Source organism: Eurosta solidaginis, chromosome 3, assembly GCF_040869045.1.
Source record: "Eurosta solidaginis isolate ZX-2024a chromosome 3, ASM4086904v1, whole genome shotgun sequence".
Lineage (NCBI taxonomy): Eukaryota > Metazoa > Arthropoda > Insecta > Diptera > Tephritidae > Eurosta > Eurosta solidaginis.
The window spans coordinates 247550880-247570404 of record NC_090321.1 but is presented as its reverse complement, the minus strand read 5'-3'; the positions used below and the strand labels follow the sequence as shown (position 1 = coordinate 247570404).

Below are 19525 nucleotides of genomic sequence, written 5' to 3'. Positions count from 1 at the left end.
TTTTATTTAATTGTCTGATCAACGTCCTAGATTGTTGAGGAGTGTGGTGACTAATACCTAGGACCTACCTAATTATTTTCTAGCTTTTAGTATTATTACAACTTAATGTAAATATTGTTTCAATAAAACCGTTTAACTTAAACTTTTTTTATTTATTTATTTTTTCAAGTTTGGTAATGAATTATAGCACTTTTTCGGTTTTTCGAAATTTTCGATATCGGCGTGGTTATAGTGCGATTTCGTTCATTTTAAATAGCGATTTCAGACGAGTTCCCAGGAACTTGCATACCAAATTTCATTAAGATACCTCAAAATTTACTGAAGTTATCGTGTTTACGGACAAACGGACGGACGGACATGGCTAATTGAATTTCTATTTTCGCCTTTGATATATAGAAGTGTATATCTGTCTCGATTAGTTTATGCCGTTACGGGGTTATGCGAACAAAATTAATGTACTCTGTGAGCTCAGCTGAGTATAAAAACCTATATATCAGGACGACATAATCTTCCAATGTGAACTATTTCTGATTACATTTTTTCGGAATAGTTAATACTCTTATGGCATTCAAGGCAAAGGAAGAAATTTGATGTGACATATGACATATGATCCATCAAACAGGAATGGCATGAGTTCAAGCGTGGGCCTGCAAAGTTTCTATGATCAATCAATCGATATTAGGCTTAAGGCTTGGTTTCTTCCAAAAGCGGTGCCGCTATATTATAACCGCTAAAGAGCGGCCGGTATACTTACCGTTTTCAGCGGCACCACTTTGTTGGAAACTAGGAACGGTTATTTATTTAATTTTATATATTTGGATTAAAGCGGACACAGACACAATGCGGTCGACTACTAAGATAGATAAAACATAAAATTAATGTTACAATTAAAAATAATTAAATTCAACCATACATATGAAAGAAAGTACAAAATATCAGGCCAGACGTGAGAGTATTGAATTATGCAACGCGGAAAACGAACATTCAAAACTAATGCAGTTATACAAGTTGTTGTAGTGTGAACACCAGCATCGCAGTGGATAATTTTTGACAAAATTTTGCCGGCAAAGTGGTAAATAAAAAGGCATAAAGGGCCTAGACGTTCTGCCAGGAACAGCAAAATTTAGTCGACTAACAAGATCAGATGAGTCGATCTCGCCCATAATGAGCTTGTGAATGAACATTACACCGAGTAAAGTTCTTCGATTATCTAAAGTTGGCAGATTTATAAGGAGAAGCCTATTTCTATATGGTGGCAATTGCACACTAGAATCCCAGTTAAGACCACGTAGTGTAAATATAATGAATTGCTTCTGTACTGACTCAATACGCTTTATAAAGTTTTGATACCCTGGGCACCAGACACGCGAACAATACTCTAAGATTGGTCGTACCAACGATGTGTAGAGGGTCTTAGTCAGATACATATCATTAAACTCCTTAGCCCATCGCTTCACAAAACCATTGAAAGTCAGTTTAGGATCAAAAAGAACGCCTAGATAACTTACGACAGTTATACGCTCCAAAGGCGTGCTCTTTAACGTATACGATGTCAAACTTGACTTCACTCGGTGAAATGTCATTAGTTTGCACTTCGAGCAATTCAAAACTAGTAAATTTGCAGTACACCAGCATTGAATTGAGTCCAAGTCTGCCTGAAGAAACTCCACACGGGAAGACTCCGAAGGCAAGTATGAGTAACAAAGTTTAACATCATCCGCATACATAAGAGTTCGGGAATGTATGAGAGTTTGTGGTAAGTCATTTATAAACAAGGTAAAAAGTAACGGACCCAAATGACTACCCTGAGGCACACCAGACGATTCGCAAAAAAACGGTGATGAACGAGTTTCTGCCGTCATGGTGGCCGTAATATTTTATGTCCTGCCGCTATATTACGTTACGGTGAACTTCACCATCTTGTTAATTTCCACATACTTAGTTTTATACTGCAACATATTTGACAACATACTCTACCGCTATGTAACGGCAGCTATATAGCGGCACCGGTTTCGAGGAAACCAAGCCTTCACAAAGTTTTGCTTTTTACGGAAGAATGACGGAAACTATTTTGTATGTTTAATTGGTTGTATGGGAGATATATTCTACATCTAGCGTTCTGATACGATCAATTCTCAAAATGGTTAACAGACAGATCGAGAAATAGATAGGCAGGAATCATTGCTTTCACGGAATCGACATCGCTATCATTTCGTATTGTTTATTTTGCAAAAAAAGTTTTTAAATTTTCAATAAAATTTTGTCACTTTGGTTCTTATTAATTTTCCGGGGCAAGCGCGGACAAATAAAACACTGTGTGTCCTCAAATAAGATAATACGACTCGATTTCCGCAACTATTTGGCGCAGTTATGTAATAGAGGTTGAAGAAAAATAAGATGGTGGGTGATAGAGAGGGAAAGGCAAAGACTAGGAAGAGACCATTGTTTCTAAGCCAACTTTAGAGAAGGGCGACGGCTGTCGGGTATGTTAGTCATTATAACAGTTGTTTGGCAATATAAACTTCCAAGCAGAGTTTCTGACCGTGGCTGAGCAATGCAAATGATGGAAAAGTGAATACAATCTCACTCGCAGATCACAGGTATTCGTAACCAAATATGTACAAACAACTCTCATCACAGCATAATATGTGATGCTATCTACTGTACTGTAGGCAACTATCTACTACTGTTTAGTCTCAACACAAATCAAAGACTCATTGGTTCATATAATTGGTGTTTGTGACGAGAACTGTAGCTGCAACTTTGACTTCCATTACCGACAAACGTGATTGCGAAGGCAGATGGCGTTACAATCAATCATTCACGGCTACTTTTTCTATACCCGCCTGTACTCGTACACTGGGTATTATAACTTTGATTGGATAACGTATAAAGGAATCGATATAGGTATAGTCCATATATCAAAATCATCAGTATCGAAAAAAAAATTAGATTGAGCCATGTCCGTCCGTCCGTCTGTCCGTTAACACGATAAATTGAGTAAATATTGAGATATCTTCACCAAATTTGATACACAATCTTATCTGGACCCAGAATAGATTGGTATTGGAAATGATGATAACCACGCCCAATTTTTATATATATATAACATTTTGGAAAACACAAAAAACCTGATTATTTAGTAAATAATACACGTAGAATGTTGAAATTTATCATGTGGACTGATATTGGCACTCTTGATAAAAATGTTACAAAAAAAATTTAAATGGGCGTGGCACCGCCCACTTGTGATAAAATCAATTTTACAAACATTATTAATCATAAATCAAAAATCGTTAAACTTATCGTAACAAAATTCGGCAGAGAGGTTGCCTTTCCTATAAGGAATGCTTTAAAGAAAAATTAACGAAATCGGTTAAGGACCCCGCCCACATTTATATAAAATATTTTTAAAAGGGTCGTGGACGAATAAAATATGCTATATCCTTGCAAAAAAAGAGCTTATTTCAATGGTATTTCATTTTCCAAGTAGATTTATAACAATAAATAGGAAAAACTTCAAATTTTTAAAAATGGGCCCCTTTTATGACTAAGTAATTATCTATATTTCCGGAGCCATACATCGAAGAAAAATTTGTTTACAATAGAACCATATGTATATGAATTATTGCGCAGCCTTGTAACACTATTAAGCACAAGTGGGAATGTAATGTTCGGTTTCACCCGAGCTTAGACTTCCTTACTTGTTTTTAATGTCGAAAAGCTGGCGAGATTTACGAGTATTTCATGATACGAAAATCTCGCTTGTGTGCGTGAGGAAATCCTAAGCTATTGTATATAGCATTGTGAATGATAACTAAGTGTGATATCTTCTGCATAGACGTCAAAATTCCAAAATGATTGGATCACCTGATTTGTATTTGACTATCGCTGTCTCATTCTGTATCTCTTTCTATCACCCGCTGAAGATAGGCGCCACCATATTGAACACCCTGTCAAAACGCTAAAAAGTAGCCATATTGAACATCCTATGCTATATACCATTGTGAATGATAACTATGTGTGATATCTTATCTGTCAAATGCCTGACAGGATGTTCAATATGGCTACTTTTTAGCGTTTTGACAGGGTGCTCAATATGGCGGCGCCTATATTCAGCGGGTGATAGAAAGAGATACAGAATGAGACAGCGATAGTCAAATACAAATCAATTGATCCAATCACTTTGGAATTTTGACGTCCATGCAGAAGATATCGCACTTAGTTATCATTCACAATGGTATATAGCTGTACCATGACGCTATGAGCTGTACCAAATAGGTCGTAATGGTCTCAGTCAAGCTCCCTGATATCCTGCCATGACCCACGGCTGCATGATTGTGAGTTGCGGCGTTTTGAACGGGGCTCAAGTTGCCTAAAGTTCTCGAACGAAATGGCATGAGCTGGATGGGACATGAGCACGACGTGACTAGGGCTGCTTAATTATGTGCTACTACATAGATTCTCTTCTTTTCTCTAATCGTCATTGATTACGTCTACAAGTTTTACTTCCTCTCCTCTTTTTCTTCATTTCGCTCCCTCTCTTCCAGTTCAAAAATTCCGTGAAGAGTGCTATCTTCTTACATCTTTTAAGTGTGTCATATATTTAAACTTTGCTTTGGCCAGTATTAATCAATTGATATGCTATCGGAAAGCTTTTTTATTTATTTACATTTTTTTCACATAGCATACCAAAACAGTTAAACCTGCTGACGGCAACAGCTGATCGGTCGGTGCATTCTTTCCGCATACTCAAAGCTTTTACAAATTCAAAGAGCTGCCTACATTGTACAAGAGCTTGGTGGTAATTAGTTAGTGAGTGATCGTGCTGGGAGGAAGTTTAGCGTCTTACGTAAAAAATTTTTTTTTGCAAAATAAATTTTTTTGCTAGTTTATTTTTTTAATTGCTTAACTTAAATTTAAATTTTTTAAAAATTTTTATAAAAATGAATACATATACAAAATGCCTTCGACAAATAAAGTTGTTCCACAAACCATCAACCCAGATCTTCTAAAAGAACGTCAGACAGCAAGTTTCAAAGTTGATGAGCTAACCCGTTGGTGGTATGGGGGCCATGAAAAACTTCGTTTGAAGAGGCAATTGGGTAAGTCGAACTAACTTTGTAGTACTTGAACTTTGAGCACGTAGTACTTAATGAGTTCACATAATTTTATTGCAAAAATATAAAAAGATAACATTAGTTGCTTTTTTTTTTTTACAAGCGAGACTGAAGAAACGCGTTGACTATCTTAATAGTTTGATCATGGCGGAATCATACAGGTGGTGGAAGTTTATAAGCAGACAAATGAAATGGAATACGCGGATTTGTTTGTATGTATGTCGCCGCCACACTGCTATATTCGTTTATCTGAACATTCGTATGTTCTATTTTTTAGTTCGGTTTGCTATAAAAGCGTGTTTTTTAGTTTTTTTAAACTATTATTTATTTTTAATTTTTTAGTTCAAGTAATTTTAAAAGTTTTAGTCGAGAGTGATGAAACCTCGAAACGCCAGCGGTCCATGGATGAATCCAACCCCACGGCACCGAAAAGGGCCAAGACGCAGGGAGGCTGGACGCGGTCTTTCGCCGAAATTGCCAAAGGTCGGCAGATCATTGGCATTATAGACGAGAGCAGCGAAGATGGCAGGATCCCGAAACAACAGTGGAAGTGGATCGAGGCCGCGCTCGTTACGGTGGCCGTTAAGGTTAAGAAAGACAACCCTGGTCCACCGCCATCTTACACCGATGCAGGGTGGTCCAAGGGCAATGGGCAATGTCAAGCTAATTGCCTGTGACGACGCCAGGTCGGTAAACCTCTATAGGGCCGCCGTCACGCTGATAGGGGTGGTATATCCGGGCGCGCGCCTCAAGGTAGTGGAGGCGCGTGATATCCCCTCACGACCAAGGGCTAGAGCCTGGGTTCCAGTGACGCCAACGGACCCAGCTGACATCCTGGAGCTGCTCCAGGAGTACAACCCGCCACAGGTTTGGAAGTCAACTCGGATAAAACCGAGCTTGCCCTCTTCGCGAGGAGGTACAAAGTACCAAATCTTACAACGCCAAGAATTGGGGCTACGTTCTTAGCGTTTAGCGATCAAGTCAAGTATTTGGGAGTCATTCTGGATAGGAAGCTATTATGGAGTGGCCATATAGTGGAGCGATCCAAGAAGGCAGCAGCAGAGATGTTCACCTGCAAGAGGGCAATTGGCACCTCCTGGGGATTCTCCCCTAAGGTGACCTACTGGATTTACACAGCCATTGTGCGCCCGATTCTTCTTTATGGTGCCTTGGTCTGGTAGCCTGCACTAGCTAAAAGTACCTATCTTAAAATGCTCCAAAAGGTGCAACGGAGTTCGGAGCTCTGCATTACCGGGGCTCTCGGCTCCACTCCAGATTCCGTTACATACATACATGGATAAATAGATAGATACAGGCCAAGCTATTAAAAGCGTGTTAAAAAGGGCTCCAGTATGCTCTTTCGTAGATGTGCCATGCATCCACTTCTATCATTAATAAAGGAATGCGTTTTTCGAATTATGTGCAAGGTTTCAAATCTATGGTCATTTGGGGCGATCATAAGTTCAATTGACCTTATGTCCGTTAACCTTATGTCACCCCACCATCACATTATTGCATTGTCATCGAGCCTTGATACGTATGCAAAGTCTCAATCAAACTTATGGCCATTCAAAGTGGTAATAAGGCCAATTGACATTATGGGCGTTGACCTTATGTCAACCCACCATCACATAAATGCATTGTCATCGAGCGTTGATACATGTGCAAAGTTTCAATCAAACTTATGACCTTTCAAAGTGGTAATAACGCCAATTGACCTTATGGCCCCTGACCTTATGTCACCCCACCATCACATGAATGCATTGTCATCGAGCCTTAATACGTGTGCAAAGTTTCAGTCAAACTTATGGCCATTCAAAGTGGTAATAAGGCCAATTGACCTTATGGCCGTTGACCTTATGTCACCGCACCATCACATTAATGCATTGTCATTGAGCCTTGATACGTGTGCAAAGTTTCAATCAAACTTATGGCCATTCAAAGTGGCAATAAGGCCAATTGACCTTATGTCCGCTGACCTTATGTCACCACACCACCACATTAACGCATTGTCATCGGTCCCTGATACGTATGCAAAGTTTCAAATTAACCAGACTTCTAGAAACCGGTGAAAATTAATCTCAAAGATTCCGTGACATGCAGTCCAAGCTAATAAAAGCGTGTTAAAAAGACGCATAGCCGGCTTGACGCTAGGGGAATCCGCCACGTAAAAGCAGCTTCCAATGAAAACGAAAGATGCGAATCTTTACACGAAAACTCTTTTTCATAAAGACCATGTCTGTTAAAGACTTTGTTTTAGGGGCACATATCTAGAATGTGAAGTGTAAAGTTAGCCATGTTGCACGGCAATGCTCAACGCCGACTCTTACTTTCTGGCTCATGTACTGTGGGTAATTTTAGCAATCGACCTTATGTCGCTGAAGAAATGAGAAGGAGCCTACGAGAGGTCACACTTCCCAAGACATCCGGTTCTATGCACCGGAGCGACTCGGGATTTTTCTCGACCAAGGGCTGTCATTTCAGTGTAACCCCATTTAATTTGTTGCGTCCCTCCCACAAATTGTCATCCTCCCAGCAGCTCCTTGCAGCGGGACTGCGCCATACTCTCCTGCTCCGGGAAGGTATCGAACCCAATCCGGGTCCTTCTCCTGACACCGGTCCTGAGAAACGATTTTGCTGCGTTTTCCAGAAAAGAATCTCTTTAGGACGGTCATACTCTTGTCAGAGTGTCGCGTGCAAGGGATGGTTGCATGGAATAGGTTGTTCTGGGCTAGATCCCAAAACCCGACGTCCTCGTAACTTTTATAAATCTTTTGTGGCTCCATGATGTTCACGCCCAAGGGCGTCCCGTAGTCTACGCTTCAGCGCCCCCCGCCCAACCCCCAACTACCTTCCAGCAGCTCTGCGGCGTCACCAGCCCCCGCCCCCGTCTTCTTCTCACTTTTTTTCCGGCAGCAATCATGTAGATCAGGGAAACAGACTCTTAGTCCATACCACCTTGCTCCTGGAGTGACGACGTCTCCCCCGCCGCACTTCAGAATTATGCAGTTAAACTGTAATGGATTAACTGGGAAGATCACGGGGATAGTCCATTTCATGAACCGGCATAACATCCGCATCGCTGCGATTCAAGAGACTAAACTCACAGCAAGATCTGCTCTGCAGACCTGTTCTGGATATAATGTCCACAGAAAAGATCGCGACAGCGGTAATGGAGGCGGTCTCGCGTTTATCATACACTACTCAGTGCAATATAATATATTTGATCCAGATATCGGCCGCAGGGACAGTGTCCTAGAACGTCACGGCTTATCACCCTAGAAATCATCAACATCTACATCCCTCCTGCCACCTGTTGCCCCAGTGGTTACCGCCCTAATATCAGAGCCCTACTCACTGACGATAATCGCATTATCTTAGGCGATTTCCATTCCCATCACGATCTGTGGCAATCAAACCTGCAGGCGGAATGCAGGGGTAAGATGTTGGCTGATCAAATAGAAGAAACGACGTGCTGCACAATAAATGGAGACGCCCCACTCGTATGGTAGGAAGCTGTCACAGTTCGCCAGATATAATATCAATCGTGAGCGCAGAACTCGTAAACTGCGTCAACTGGCAGCCGATGGTAACATTGGCATCTGACCACCTGTCTATACTTATTTCGCTTTAGCGAACCGCCGACTTCATCGCCACCGAAAAACGCACTTTCATAAACTTTAAAAAAGGAAAGTGGGATGAGTACAAATCCTTTACAGACAGTCGCTTTGCTGCTCTCCCTATCCCGACTGATGGTCGCCAAGGGGAGCGTGCTCTCCGCAAGGTCATTGAATCCCCCTCGGCTGGTTTTATTCCCGCCGGAGGAATTCCCGAAATTCCGGCGTAGGACGCAAATTTAGCGAGAGAACGTGACCTTATAAGACAGCTCGATCCCGGGGACCCCCAAATAAGGGATACAAACCAACGCATCAGATTGCTTGTGGATGAACACAAGCGAGCGAAATGAGTGGAAATAAGTGGTTGTAACCTATCTGCCGATGTGGGTAGGCTTTGGTCCACCGTAAAGTCCCTATAGAATCCGTCTAAGTACAATGACAACAGTAGGCCCAGACAGCATAGCCATGCCGATGATTAAAAGCCTAGGTAAAGAGGGTTTCAAAAAGTTAGCACATGTCTTCAACCTGTCCCTTTCCACCTTTGTCATCCCCGAAAAATGGAAAATGGCCAAGGTGGTCCCGCTACTAAAGCCTGGTGGACCGCAAATTATCTGTCTGGTCGGCAAGCATCGGTGCAATTCAGGGACGTAACATCCATATGAAGAAGAATTAAACAAGGCTGCCACAGGGTGATGTCCCATCCCCACTTTTGTTTAACTTCTACATATGAAAGCTACCTTCGCCACCAGAAGGAGTCACTATCGTTTCCTACGCCGATGGCTGCACAATAATGGCCACAGGCCCAGGCCCACAGATCGATGAGCTTTGCAACAAAATAAAAGGCTATCTCCCTGATCTCTCCAGTTATTTCGCCTCGCGAAACCTGATATTATCACCGACCAAATCATAGGTAAACATCCATGTCAATGGCACTAGGCCACTGTCTTACACCCCAAAATCTTGGGAGCGACGTTTTATCAGGATCTACATTTTGGTGAGCATGCAGCCGCAATTGTACCGATAATCCAGAGCCGCAATAAAATCCTCAAATGTCTTCCTGGCAGTACTTGGGGTAAAGACAAAGATACGCTCATTACTACTTACAAAGCAATTGGCCAGCCGATTGCGTGCTACGCGGCCCCGATATGGTCGCCAAGCCTAAAGACTACTCACGGGAAGAAGCTACAGGCCTGCCAAAATACCGACCTCAGAACTGCCACGGGGTGTCTTCTTATGTCCCCAGAACACCATCTACATAATGTGGCGAGCATACTCACCAATAGGGAGAGAAATGAAATGCTAACCAAACAGTTCCTGTTGAATACCCAGAAATCTGGGCATCCCAACAGACATCTGATTAATGAGCCAACACCGTCCAGGGGCTTAAGGAGTCATCTCCGTCAGCATTATAGGGAATAGGAAATACGGCATCTTAGAACACAGCCGTATGAAGCCAAAAAACACAAGCAGGTCCTCAGTGAACTCCACAAACAGGCGTCGGACCTCTATGCCAGGAATTTCCCGGTGAATCCTGTACTCAAAGAACAATACCCAAAACTTCCAGAAGAGGAACGCTCTCTCCCTAGGGAAACGCGAGTCACTCTAGCTCAACTTCGATCAGGATACTGTAACAGCTTAAACTCTTACATATCCAGAATCAACATATGTCCTGCTTGTAATGTGTCCCCGCATAACACCAACCATCTCTTTAACTGTATTGTGGAACCAACCCCTCTAACTCCCCTCCCATTATGGCCCACCCCTGTTGAAACAGCAAGTTTCCTTGGACTCCCGTTAGAGGATATTGATGACAATTTGTGATCGGTTGCACCTATTGAATGGGGCGAAGCACTGCTACAACAACAACAACTACAGAGGTCACACCCGCTTTCCGGGCTCAAGGGCGCACCAAGGTTTTCAGAGTGTTTTTATCAACAGGTAATGCTGCAAGAGCTACCTAAAGCAAGCGGCTCGGTATATATGTACTTGTATAACTAACATATTGTTGTGCGTTAGGCTTGGAAGCCGAAAAAAATCGGGTCTTGACACATCTAATTGCGGTAAAGCAGAATACCAACAAATGGTTGTGGGTATTCAAGGGGTTGGGTAGCGCAACCCTCTCAACCCAATTGTCAACCTCACCTATCCGCGGCGAATCCTGTTTCATAATAGACGAGTCTCTGGCGACCCCAAGCTCCTCATGGAACTAGGGGGTGGGGAGGGAGGGATGGCCTAGAAGGTTTAATGATCCAGATAACGCCTTTCTCCATTACCTTGTGGCAACCGAGATACGCAAATGCCACTGCGCAGCGACCCATCAATAAGCAGATCACAAAGCAAGCAGTTTACATTTGTTCACTCGGTTCCCACACCTTCTCCCTTAGATAAATCTTCGACCTCGCGATGTAAACATGCAGTACGGGAGCATCAACGCGCTGTGTATGAGAGCGTTATCGAGGTGCGGCATATGAAAAGTGCCGCTTACTTAGCAGAAAGGAACGTGGGGCAGAACGGTCTAAGTACGAGGAGTTACAGATACTGGCTGAAAGGAAGAATGCCCAATAATTCGACCAGATTTCAACACAATGGCAGATTCCCACAGGTATAATAGTAGCGACCTGGTTATCAGCGTGCAGATTGTGCTTAAGATATGGAAGGAACATTTATCATCGCCACCGAGGGTGATCACAAATCTCTGATGACCCCACTCTGACGAAGTTTGCATCCCGCAAACTATGCTTAATACAGAAGAATCAGCTGTATTAATAGTGCAAGCAGTCTGTAAAAGACTGATCCCAAAGTCGGCATACTGATTGAGCCTTATCAGTGCGTCCTAGAGAAATCGACCTTTTTTGGTGTGGTGGTAGCCCTCCACACCGAAGGTGAAACAGTCAATTAGAGAAGGGTTTCTAAACAGGGTTGCCCTCGGCAATGGTCTTGGCAAACACTGCAAGTGTATGTTTGCCATGAAAAGCTTCTTAGTGAAAATTCATCTGCCTTGGAGTCCGCATATAACATGTAGGTAGCGTCTCACCAATTTGTAGGTAAAATTAAGGAGGAACGCGACGCAAATTGGAGGAGAAGCTCATTCCAAATCTCTAGAGAAATCTTTGACCTCGCGATGTAGAATCGCGCTAAGTATTTATTTTGTAGACTTCAAACCAGGAATTTCTAGAGGGAAAAATAAGCTTCCTTTATGTTCCTACCCTGAATTTATTTTACTTGCAAAGCTTGTAAGGATTAATCAAATGACAGTTGGCAGCACTGATCAGTATTGCGAAGGACATCTTCTAGCCAATGAAAACTAAAAGAGGTTCCATGTAAGGCAGTTTTCTACCTTTCTCTAACCTTATGCAGGAGAGGATAATTATAGGAGCAGAGCTTCAATAAGAAGCTGAACACCCCGGATTTGGAGTTGTACTAGGTAAAGTTGGACATTAGATACTGTGAAAGATTTTGTGTAATGGCTTGCAATTGGGTTTCTTTTATTACTAATTTTTTCTTTTTATTTCTAGAATATCACATACTGGATAAAATGACCGGCCACAACACAATGCTATTCTATAAATCGCATGAGGAAATCTGTGAGACAGCCGTAAAGCAGTCATTGGAGGTTGCGAAAAAACTACGCGAATTGCAGGAACGTTTGAATCCGGGCGGTAATGATATATGGCCGTAAGAGAAAAAAATAATTCCTCATTTTAGAGCTAAATAAATAAAAACGTTAATTTCGTATTAGAAAAATGTTTAGCTCTTCTTTAATACAGGGTTCCACGCCTGCTGGAAATCCTTTTGTCGTACACATCGCCATGATGGTTGATGCGATTCGAAAGCAATCTACCGATGAACAATGGGAACGCTTTGGAAAACGAGCCGAAAATTTCGAAATTTGTGGTACATATGCACAAACCGAATTAGGGCATGGTACATTTCTGCGTGGGCTAGAAACGCGTGCCGACTATGATAGAAAAACTGAGGAATTCGTGCTGAATTCGCCTTCGCTTAAGGCGTATAAATGGTGGCCTGGTGGATGTGAGTCAACAAATTTATATAAAAAAAGAAAAATTTTTATAGTAACTTACATATTTTTTCGTATAGTGGGCCATTGCGCCAATTATTGTCTACTGGTCGCACAACTCTATATTGACGATCAGCCGAAGGGTGTGCAAATGTTTTTCGTGCAGTTGCGTGATGAAGAGACTCATATGCCCTTACCTGGCATCGATGTCGGTGAAATCGGTTACAAGATGGGCTTCTATGGTTCGAGTAATGGCTTTTTGGGTTTAAAAAATGTACGCATTCCACGGATGAATATGCTCATGCGTAATGCTAAAGTGCAACCGGATGGTACATTCGTACAAAGTCCCGCCTCTGTACTTACTTATTTTACTATGGTGAAGATGCGTTGTTTGATAGCTGAAAATAATGCAACCCACTTGGCTATCGCAGCCACAATAGCGACACGTTACTCAGCCGTACGTCGTCAAAGTCCGATCAACCGAAATGAAAGAGAACCACAAATTATCGATCATGTAACACAACAACTAAAACTTTTTCCAGAAATTTCAACAGCAATCGCTTATAAGATAGCAACAAACTCTTTGTGGTCTATGTATCATGATACACTTACAGAAATTGAGCGTGGAAATTATGTACGTCTACCTGAGTTGCACAGCTTGTCATGTGCTCTGAAGGTAATATGTAGTGCTGACGCTAGTGATGGTAGCGAACGTTTACGTCTGGCTTGTGGCGGTCATGGATATTTAACCTCTTCTAATATGCATATAATTGTGGGATCCACCTCGGCTTCTCGTACATATGAGGGTGAGAATACAGTTTTGTTGCTGCAGGTTGGTCGTTTCCTCATGAAATCGTGGCGTGCAGCTACCGAAGGTAAACCACTTCCACCGACAGCGAGTTATTTGGCTACCTTTCTGCAGCGTAAATCTTTTGGCCGATGGAGCGGTAACTGGGAGAATATTGTTTCCGCAATACAATATGCAGCTGCTAAGTGAGTATATTCGCAGAGTTACGAATTTTTAAATGTCGGTAATACGAATTCACTTTACCCCATTCCAGTAAAACACGTCTCGCTTTCGAGAGTATGTCGCAACGTCTGAAACAGGGGCAAACGGAAGGCGAAGCTGCAAATAATACAGGCATTGAGCTAACACAAGCCGCTGAGGTCAGTATTCGCTATTGAAGGGAGCTCAACTTAGTAATTACCGAAGAAGGTTTATATTCTAAACTCAAAGTGGAGGACGTAAAGGCCACGATTATTTTAACTTTTCTACACTGGAAACCTTTTAAAGTTACCCAAGTTTACTGTCTAAAGTTTTTTGAAATTTGGTCCATTCCGTTGATCTACGCTTTCTACAGGATTTGCTCTTCTTCACCCTCTTTATGGGAATGCTGGGGCTAATATATGCATGTCCTATGAAGAACCTTTTAGTCTTTCCTTGATATATTTGTATCGCCACCACCTGTCGCCATGCGGTGCGAATTCGCATGATGAAGTATTATATTCGCCCTTATTTAGTTGAGCACTACAGCACGATACCAGGATTAATCCTGTTTTTTCGTTTGATAGCAACTCTTCTGGTCCTCAGTGCAGATATTAGATAGTATGCATGAGTAGAATAATCTTTCGTTTTCACGCAATAAACGCCGAGCTAGAGTTAGTTCGTTCGACGATACTATAATGTGCTAAAGGCTTATTTGTAGAATTCGCAGCATCACTGAGTTCTTTTTCCCTTCCAACCCTTCCGTCGCTATACCCACGTCTTCTTGCATTGCTAGTTCCAGGTTCGCGGTGGGCTTTGCAACCTCCCTTGCTTCGAGCATGTTATTATTATTTTCCTAAGGACCTAAGTTTTTACAAAAATTTCCACCACACCATGGGAGACATCTTTCCAAGAGGATCGGGGCACTGTTTCCTCATGTCGCTAATTCTATCGAGAGATAACGAAGTCACAGCGTTGGCTTCTTTAGGCTTATCAGCTACTCCATCCAACTCTCTATTGTCATTATATCACCTACTCATTAGTCTTTTTGCTTTATAACTTTCGAGGTAGATGGATCCCCGATATTCCTGGGTCATTTTTCACCTTCCATTTTCCAAGCTTGATGCCTGCCGCCGATCGCTGCTTATGCTTCTTTGATCTAGTCCTCTTTCTCCTCAACCTGTAATTTTATAGAGGACTAGCTTAAGCCCGTGGGTTTTACCCCACGTTTCTATAAAAATATGCAGGCTACGCGTAACTGGCCATGGGTAAAACATGAGTTGGTAAGATTGACTTCTTCTACAGCTAATGACTGTTGTTGTATGATATATTCATATTTGTAACAGGATTCCCCTCGTGTAGGTGAGGTTGACAATTGAGTTACAAAAGCTCTGAAGCTATAAACGTTTGTATTGCGCTCATCAATCCCTTCGCAGCTAATGATGGTCCTTGAGCTTCAATGATAGGGATAGGAAATTTGAGTCATTTAAAATTGAAAAGACAAATCTATCGGTATCAATGGAATCCTTGGTTTTAAACTTTTTTGTTTTCGAAATTTTCCGATAAAATGAATTGCTTCAATGACATTCGTAAAAGTTTTGTGATGAAAAGCCTTGTCCCACTACATAAGCGTCGAGAATCGAAATAACGAAGCATAAATATTGTGATATTGTAACGAATTTACTTGCAAATCCTCTTATTTGCCCTTCTGCTGGGTTCGAATCACTAAACTGTTGAATAAATAACTCCAATATTGAATAATGGAAAAATGGCCTTTATTAAAGTACTTTACAATAACACTTATACTTTACAACTAGCTTGCTTAACAACCAAACTGATTGATAGTTCAAATGAAACTCTACTATTGTCCGACAGATTGCGTGCTTAATCAATAACTGCTTGATAGCTCAACTCAAACTGAATTCCAGCGCGTCTACATTTGCTGCCTTTTATACTCTCTGATTTCAACGTTCGCATCTTCTAGGCGCTTCCAGAATCTACTAGTTGCCATCAGCTCTCAAACTTCTCAGCTGTAACTACAATTGCACGATTTTATAGCTTCTCTCATTGCATACTTTCAGGAGTATCTCAGATATATGCATGTGTTTGTGCATTGACTCTCCGCTGCTCGTATACGTACATGGTACATATGTGTAGACGCAATTAATGTTTCGTTTATGTAGATACATAATGATTGAATTATTGATGTGAATTCACGTCACTGCTTAGCATCAGCCTAGAGATAGCAGCACCCCTTACTTTTGCTAATATTCGTAACAATATTATGGGCCCTTTTTTAAGGATCAATCGATGAGGAGAAATTTCTGATGGCTTAGAAGAGCTAATAAACTCAATCGGATATGCACAGCTTAGGAATCTTCCACGAATGTGTTAAGTTGTCTTGGTTCTAGTGATATTAACATCCTCATTTTAAGGTGCCTAAAATGCCTTTTCTCAAAGGCATTTATAATTTGCAAAGATAGATTCAATATTTAGAAGAAACATTAGCTATTAAAACTTCGGGTGATGTCATAATTTCTCAAAAATTTGCAGGAAAAGAAATCAAATCTCTAAGTAAAGAAATAGGAATTTTGCCATAATTAATTTCAAGAAGTTGTTTAGCAAAAGCTGCTGCTGAAGTGTTTCCGCCAAAATGCCTTCTCTTATTTCTAAAGAGAGTAAATTTTTGTACGTTAAGCTGTCTATAGACGAAAAAGCACGCATTTACTTCAACTGCGGCTGTTCCAGCAAGTAACAGGAAAGCACCACCTTTGGGACGATCATTACACCTTAAATTCTTAAGGGTTCGGTATAAAACTTGCAGCGACTCCCGCTCACCATCACTTTGGCCTGACCGTTTGCTTATGTTGCACATCGGTGTATCAGATGTTTGCAGACAGTGGTCATTTAAATGCGGAGTTGTACGTCCACCACACAAAGGGTATCCGCGGTATATAAGAAAGCAACTGCCATAGTGATTTCTCTTTTTGCTCTTACATCAATTAATATCAAATTAAACAGAAATGTTTTTTCCGATTCTTCCAGGCGTATCCAAAAATGCCAACCCTAAAGATAACATAAAAGAATACTAAAGGAATAACAACCAAACCCAACTCTGCAATCAAACTTTACGTGTTGAAATAACCTAAGTTTTTAAGACAGCCATAGTTCTGAAAGTCCCATTTGTCTTGTTTTTTTTTTTCTGTTCCATATGTTACTGGTGCTTTTAGGACTTAAAGTCATATAGCTCCTTGCCAATTTTCATTATTCCATTTGTATGGGAGGTGCGACACTCTTTTTTTAAATTGAAGTTATGTTTAGCCTATGACCATCTTGGGAAGGTTTATAGTGGCTGATTCAAATTAAGTTGGGATCGGCCAATCCGTTTAGGGCGCAACCCGATTTATACCTACATGCAAACAGTCATAATTTTAACTTTATATATATATATATAACTTTATATATATATATATAGATAAAATATGTGGCTAGACTGAAGTTAACAAAAAATTTTAACGGCGGAACGTTACTAAACATCCAAAAGGAATAACAGCCAAACAACTCTGTAGTCAAACATTAGCTGTTATAATAACCTAAGTTTGTACGGCAGCCATAGTTCTGAAAAATCCCATTTGTAGGGAAGGTTCCACGCCCCCCTATCCCCAATCCCACATTTTACTGGAGGTGTTAGGACTTAACCTGATATAGCTCCTTACCAATTTTCATTATCCTACCATTACTACATCCAGAGATATGCAGCATGATAAATTCCATTTATATGGGAAGTGCCACGCCCCCTTCTCCCCCACCCCACATTTTCTTGGGGGTGTTAGGGATTGACCTCATATAACTCCTCTTACTGAATTTCAATGTTCTAGCATGACTACCTTCAGAGTTATATAGGACCAAATAATCATTTTGCATGGGAGGTGCCACGCCCATTTTATATAAAAAATAAATAAATGTAAGGTGCGATAACCTCCGAAGAGATCTAAGGCCGAGCTTCTCTTCCAATTTGTGTCGTGCCCCTTTTTAATTTTTTCTACAAATTGGCGGGACAGGACCTACTTGTTTTATGCCGACTCCGAACGGCATCTGTGAGGTAGATGAGTTTTCACTGAGAGCTTTTCATGGCCCCTTTTATATATCGATATTATTTTTAGCCTATGACCATCTTTGGAAGGCTTCTGCTGGGTTGTGCAAATTTGGTTGTGATCGGTCGATCCGTTTAGGACGCAACTCGATTTATACCTACATATATACATAATTTTAATTTTATATATATAGATTATTCGCCCCAAAGGTCTTACAAAGTAACTTTCGTCGACCTTTTCCCACCTTTTCTCGTCATACGTGATGAATTTTTAAAACAACCACCTAGCTCGTTCGATTACCTTCTCGGTAAGGCAGAGTCAACGGTATTATATTGAACACCGCCACAGCAATGTCCCTTACTGTAGAAAGACTACTTCCCGAAGCGGTCTCGTGTTGGAAAGATTCTCCCATGAAGCGGAGCAGTCTAAGCCGCTCAGTTATATAGTCAAGCGTTAGGAGCTTCAGCTAAGCTCTCTCATCGCGGCAAAATGCATGTCTTAAAAAGAGCAGAAATCACTCGAAGGGCTTACTTCAATTTTAAAATTTTTTTATACTTTCCAACCTCAGCTACACGGCCGATCATTCGTCGCAGTCACTTTCTTAGCACACGTCACCGGCCCTGAGGCAGGCAAGCGTTCTGCTGCCTTCAATGACGTATTGGAAAACCTTCTGGAGCTTTATTTGGTGCATACCGCACTTCGTCATTTGAGTGAAATTTTGCAGGTAAAGCAAAATATTTCTGTATATTGCGCATTGTAAATTAAAAAAGTCTTCTACCTCTCTCTTTACAGTGTATCCGTTTAAGCGACCATGAAATGCGCACACTACAAACTCGTCTTGAAAAAGCTTTGAGCCAAATACGTCCAAATGCTGTATCAATTGTTGATGGCTTTGACTTTCATGAACGTACTTTAAGTTCGACTTTAGGCGCTTACGATGGCAATGTTTACGAACGTCTTTTCGATTTGGCTAAACAGAGTCCATTAAATCAAGAACCAGTGCCAAAGTCATTTCACACGACATTAAAACCGTTCTTTAAGTCAAACTTATGAGTCAACTTTGCGAAATTTATATGAGATTTCTGCATGCTAAAAATGTTTGGTTGTACTTACGTCTCATTGTATTGCTTAACCTGAGATTTTATCTGATATTGATCTGTTTGTATATTTTTTTGTTTGCATTCTATAAATAAATATTTTTTTAAATATTCTTCCGACGTTGGTCGCCCTAAACACACTTCGCATTAATGAGATCAAAGTAACTTTATTTTCCTCTCCGTCATCAGGGAGTGCTGTCTCCTTGGATAGGAGAGAGGTGTTCTAAGTCCCTTTATAGTACTTTCGAGCATTATTTCTGCCAGCCATCATATGCAGGCTTGGCTATGTTAAACCGGCCGGTCAATAAAGACGTCACATAGACTAAATGTGTCATAGTTTTGACAGCATCCCTGTATGACCCGGAGCCCAGTATAGATGTATTTACCTAACAGGACCGTTTTTGATGAAGTACTGTGTCAGATTTAAGATATTGACGCGACTGCTTTCCACAGAATTTCATATCCTTACTTCGTTATCTAATAGTCTCTAGAATCTACTTATTTCTGGATCGACAGTTTGCAGTTTGCTAATGCTATATTTCTGGCCATAAAATCTGCAGGTGGGATCTGCAGAATGGCATGCAATGCTGCTTT

At 41.1% G+C, this 19525-nt stretch overlaps 2 protein-coding genes across 4 annotated transcripts in view; one reads left to right on the top strand and one right to left on the bottom strand.

Annotated features, from left to right (window-relative positions):
• Positions 1-19525, bottom strand: part of LOC137245334 (zinc finger HIT domain-containing protein 1) — a 216615-nt gene that overhangs the window by 174409 nt on the left and 22681 nt on the right. The gene's annotated exons all lie outside the window — the stretch shown is intronic.
• Positions 4831-19206, top strand: LOC137247064 (acyl-coenzyme A oxidase 1-like). 2 transcript variants are annotated; one of them, XM_067778132.1, is made up of 7 exons: positions 4831-5105; positions 12253-12412; positions 12477-12769; positions 12836-13748; positions 13817-13922; positions 18403-18558; positions 18627-19202. In XM_067778132.1, exons 1-7 carry the CDS (start codon positions 4964-4966, stop codon positions 18885-18887), a joined length of 2031 nt encoding a protein of 676 aa, XP_067634233.1. In that variant the 5' UTR covers positions 4831-4963; the 3' UTR covers positions 18888-19202. The 2 variants fall into 2 exon arrangements, with proteins under 2 accessions (XP_067634233.1, XP_067634234.1); XM_067778133.1 differs by lacking the exon at positions 4831-5105 and adding an exon at positions 12013-12161 and having other exon boundaries at positions 18627-19206.

Excerpts from the sequence above, each read along its gene's own strand:
- LOC137247064 (XM_067778132.1), top strand. The coding sequence starts at position 4,964 with ATGCCTTCGACAAATAAAGTTGTTCCACAAACCATCAACCCAGATCTT. Across the intron at positions 5,106-12,252 it reads TCGTTTGAAGAGGCAATTGG|AATATCACATACTGGATAAA; the intron begins GTAAGTCGAACT and ends TTTTATTTCTAG. Across the intron at positions 13,749-13,816 it reads ATACAATATGCAGCTGCTAA|TAAAACACGTCTCGCTTTCG; the intron begins GTGAGTATATTC and ends ACCCCATTCCAG.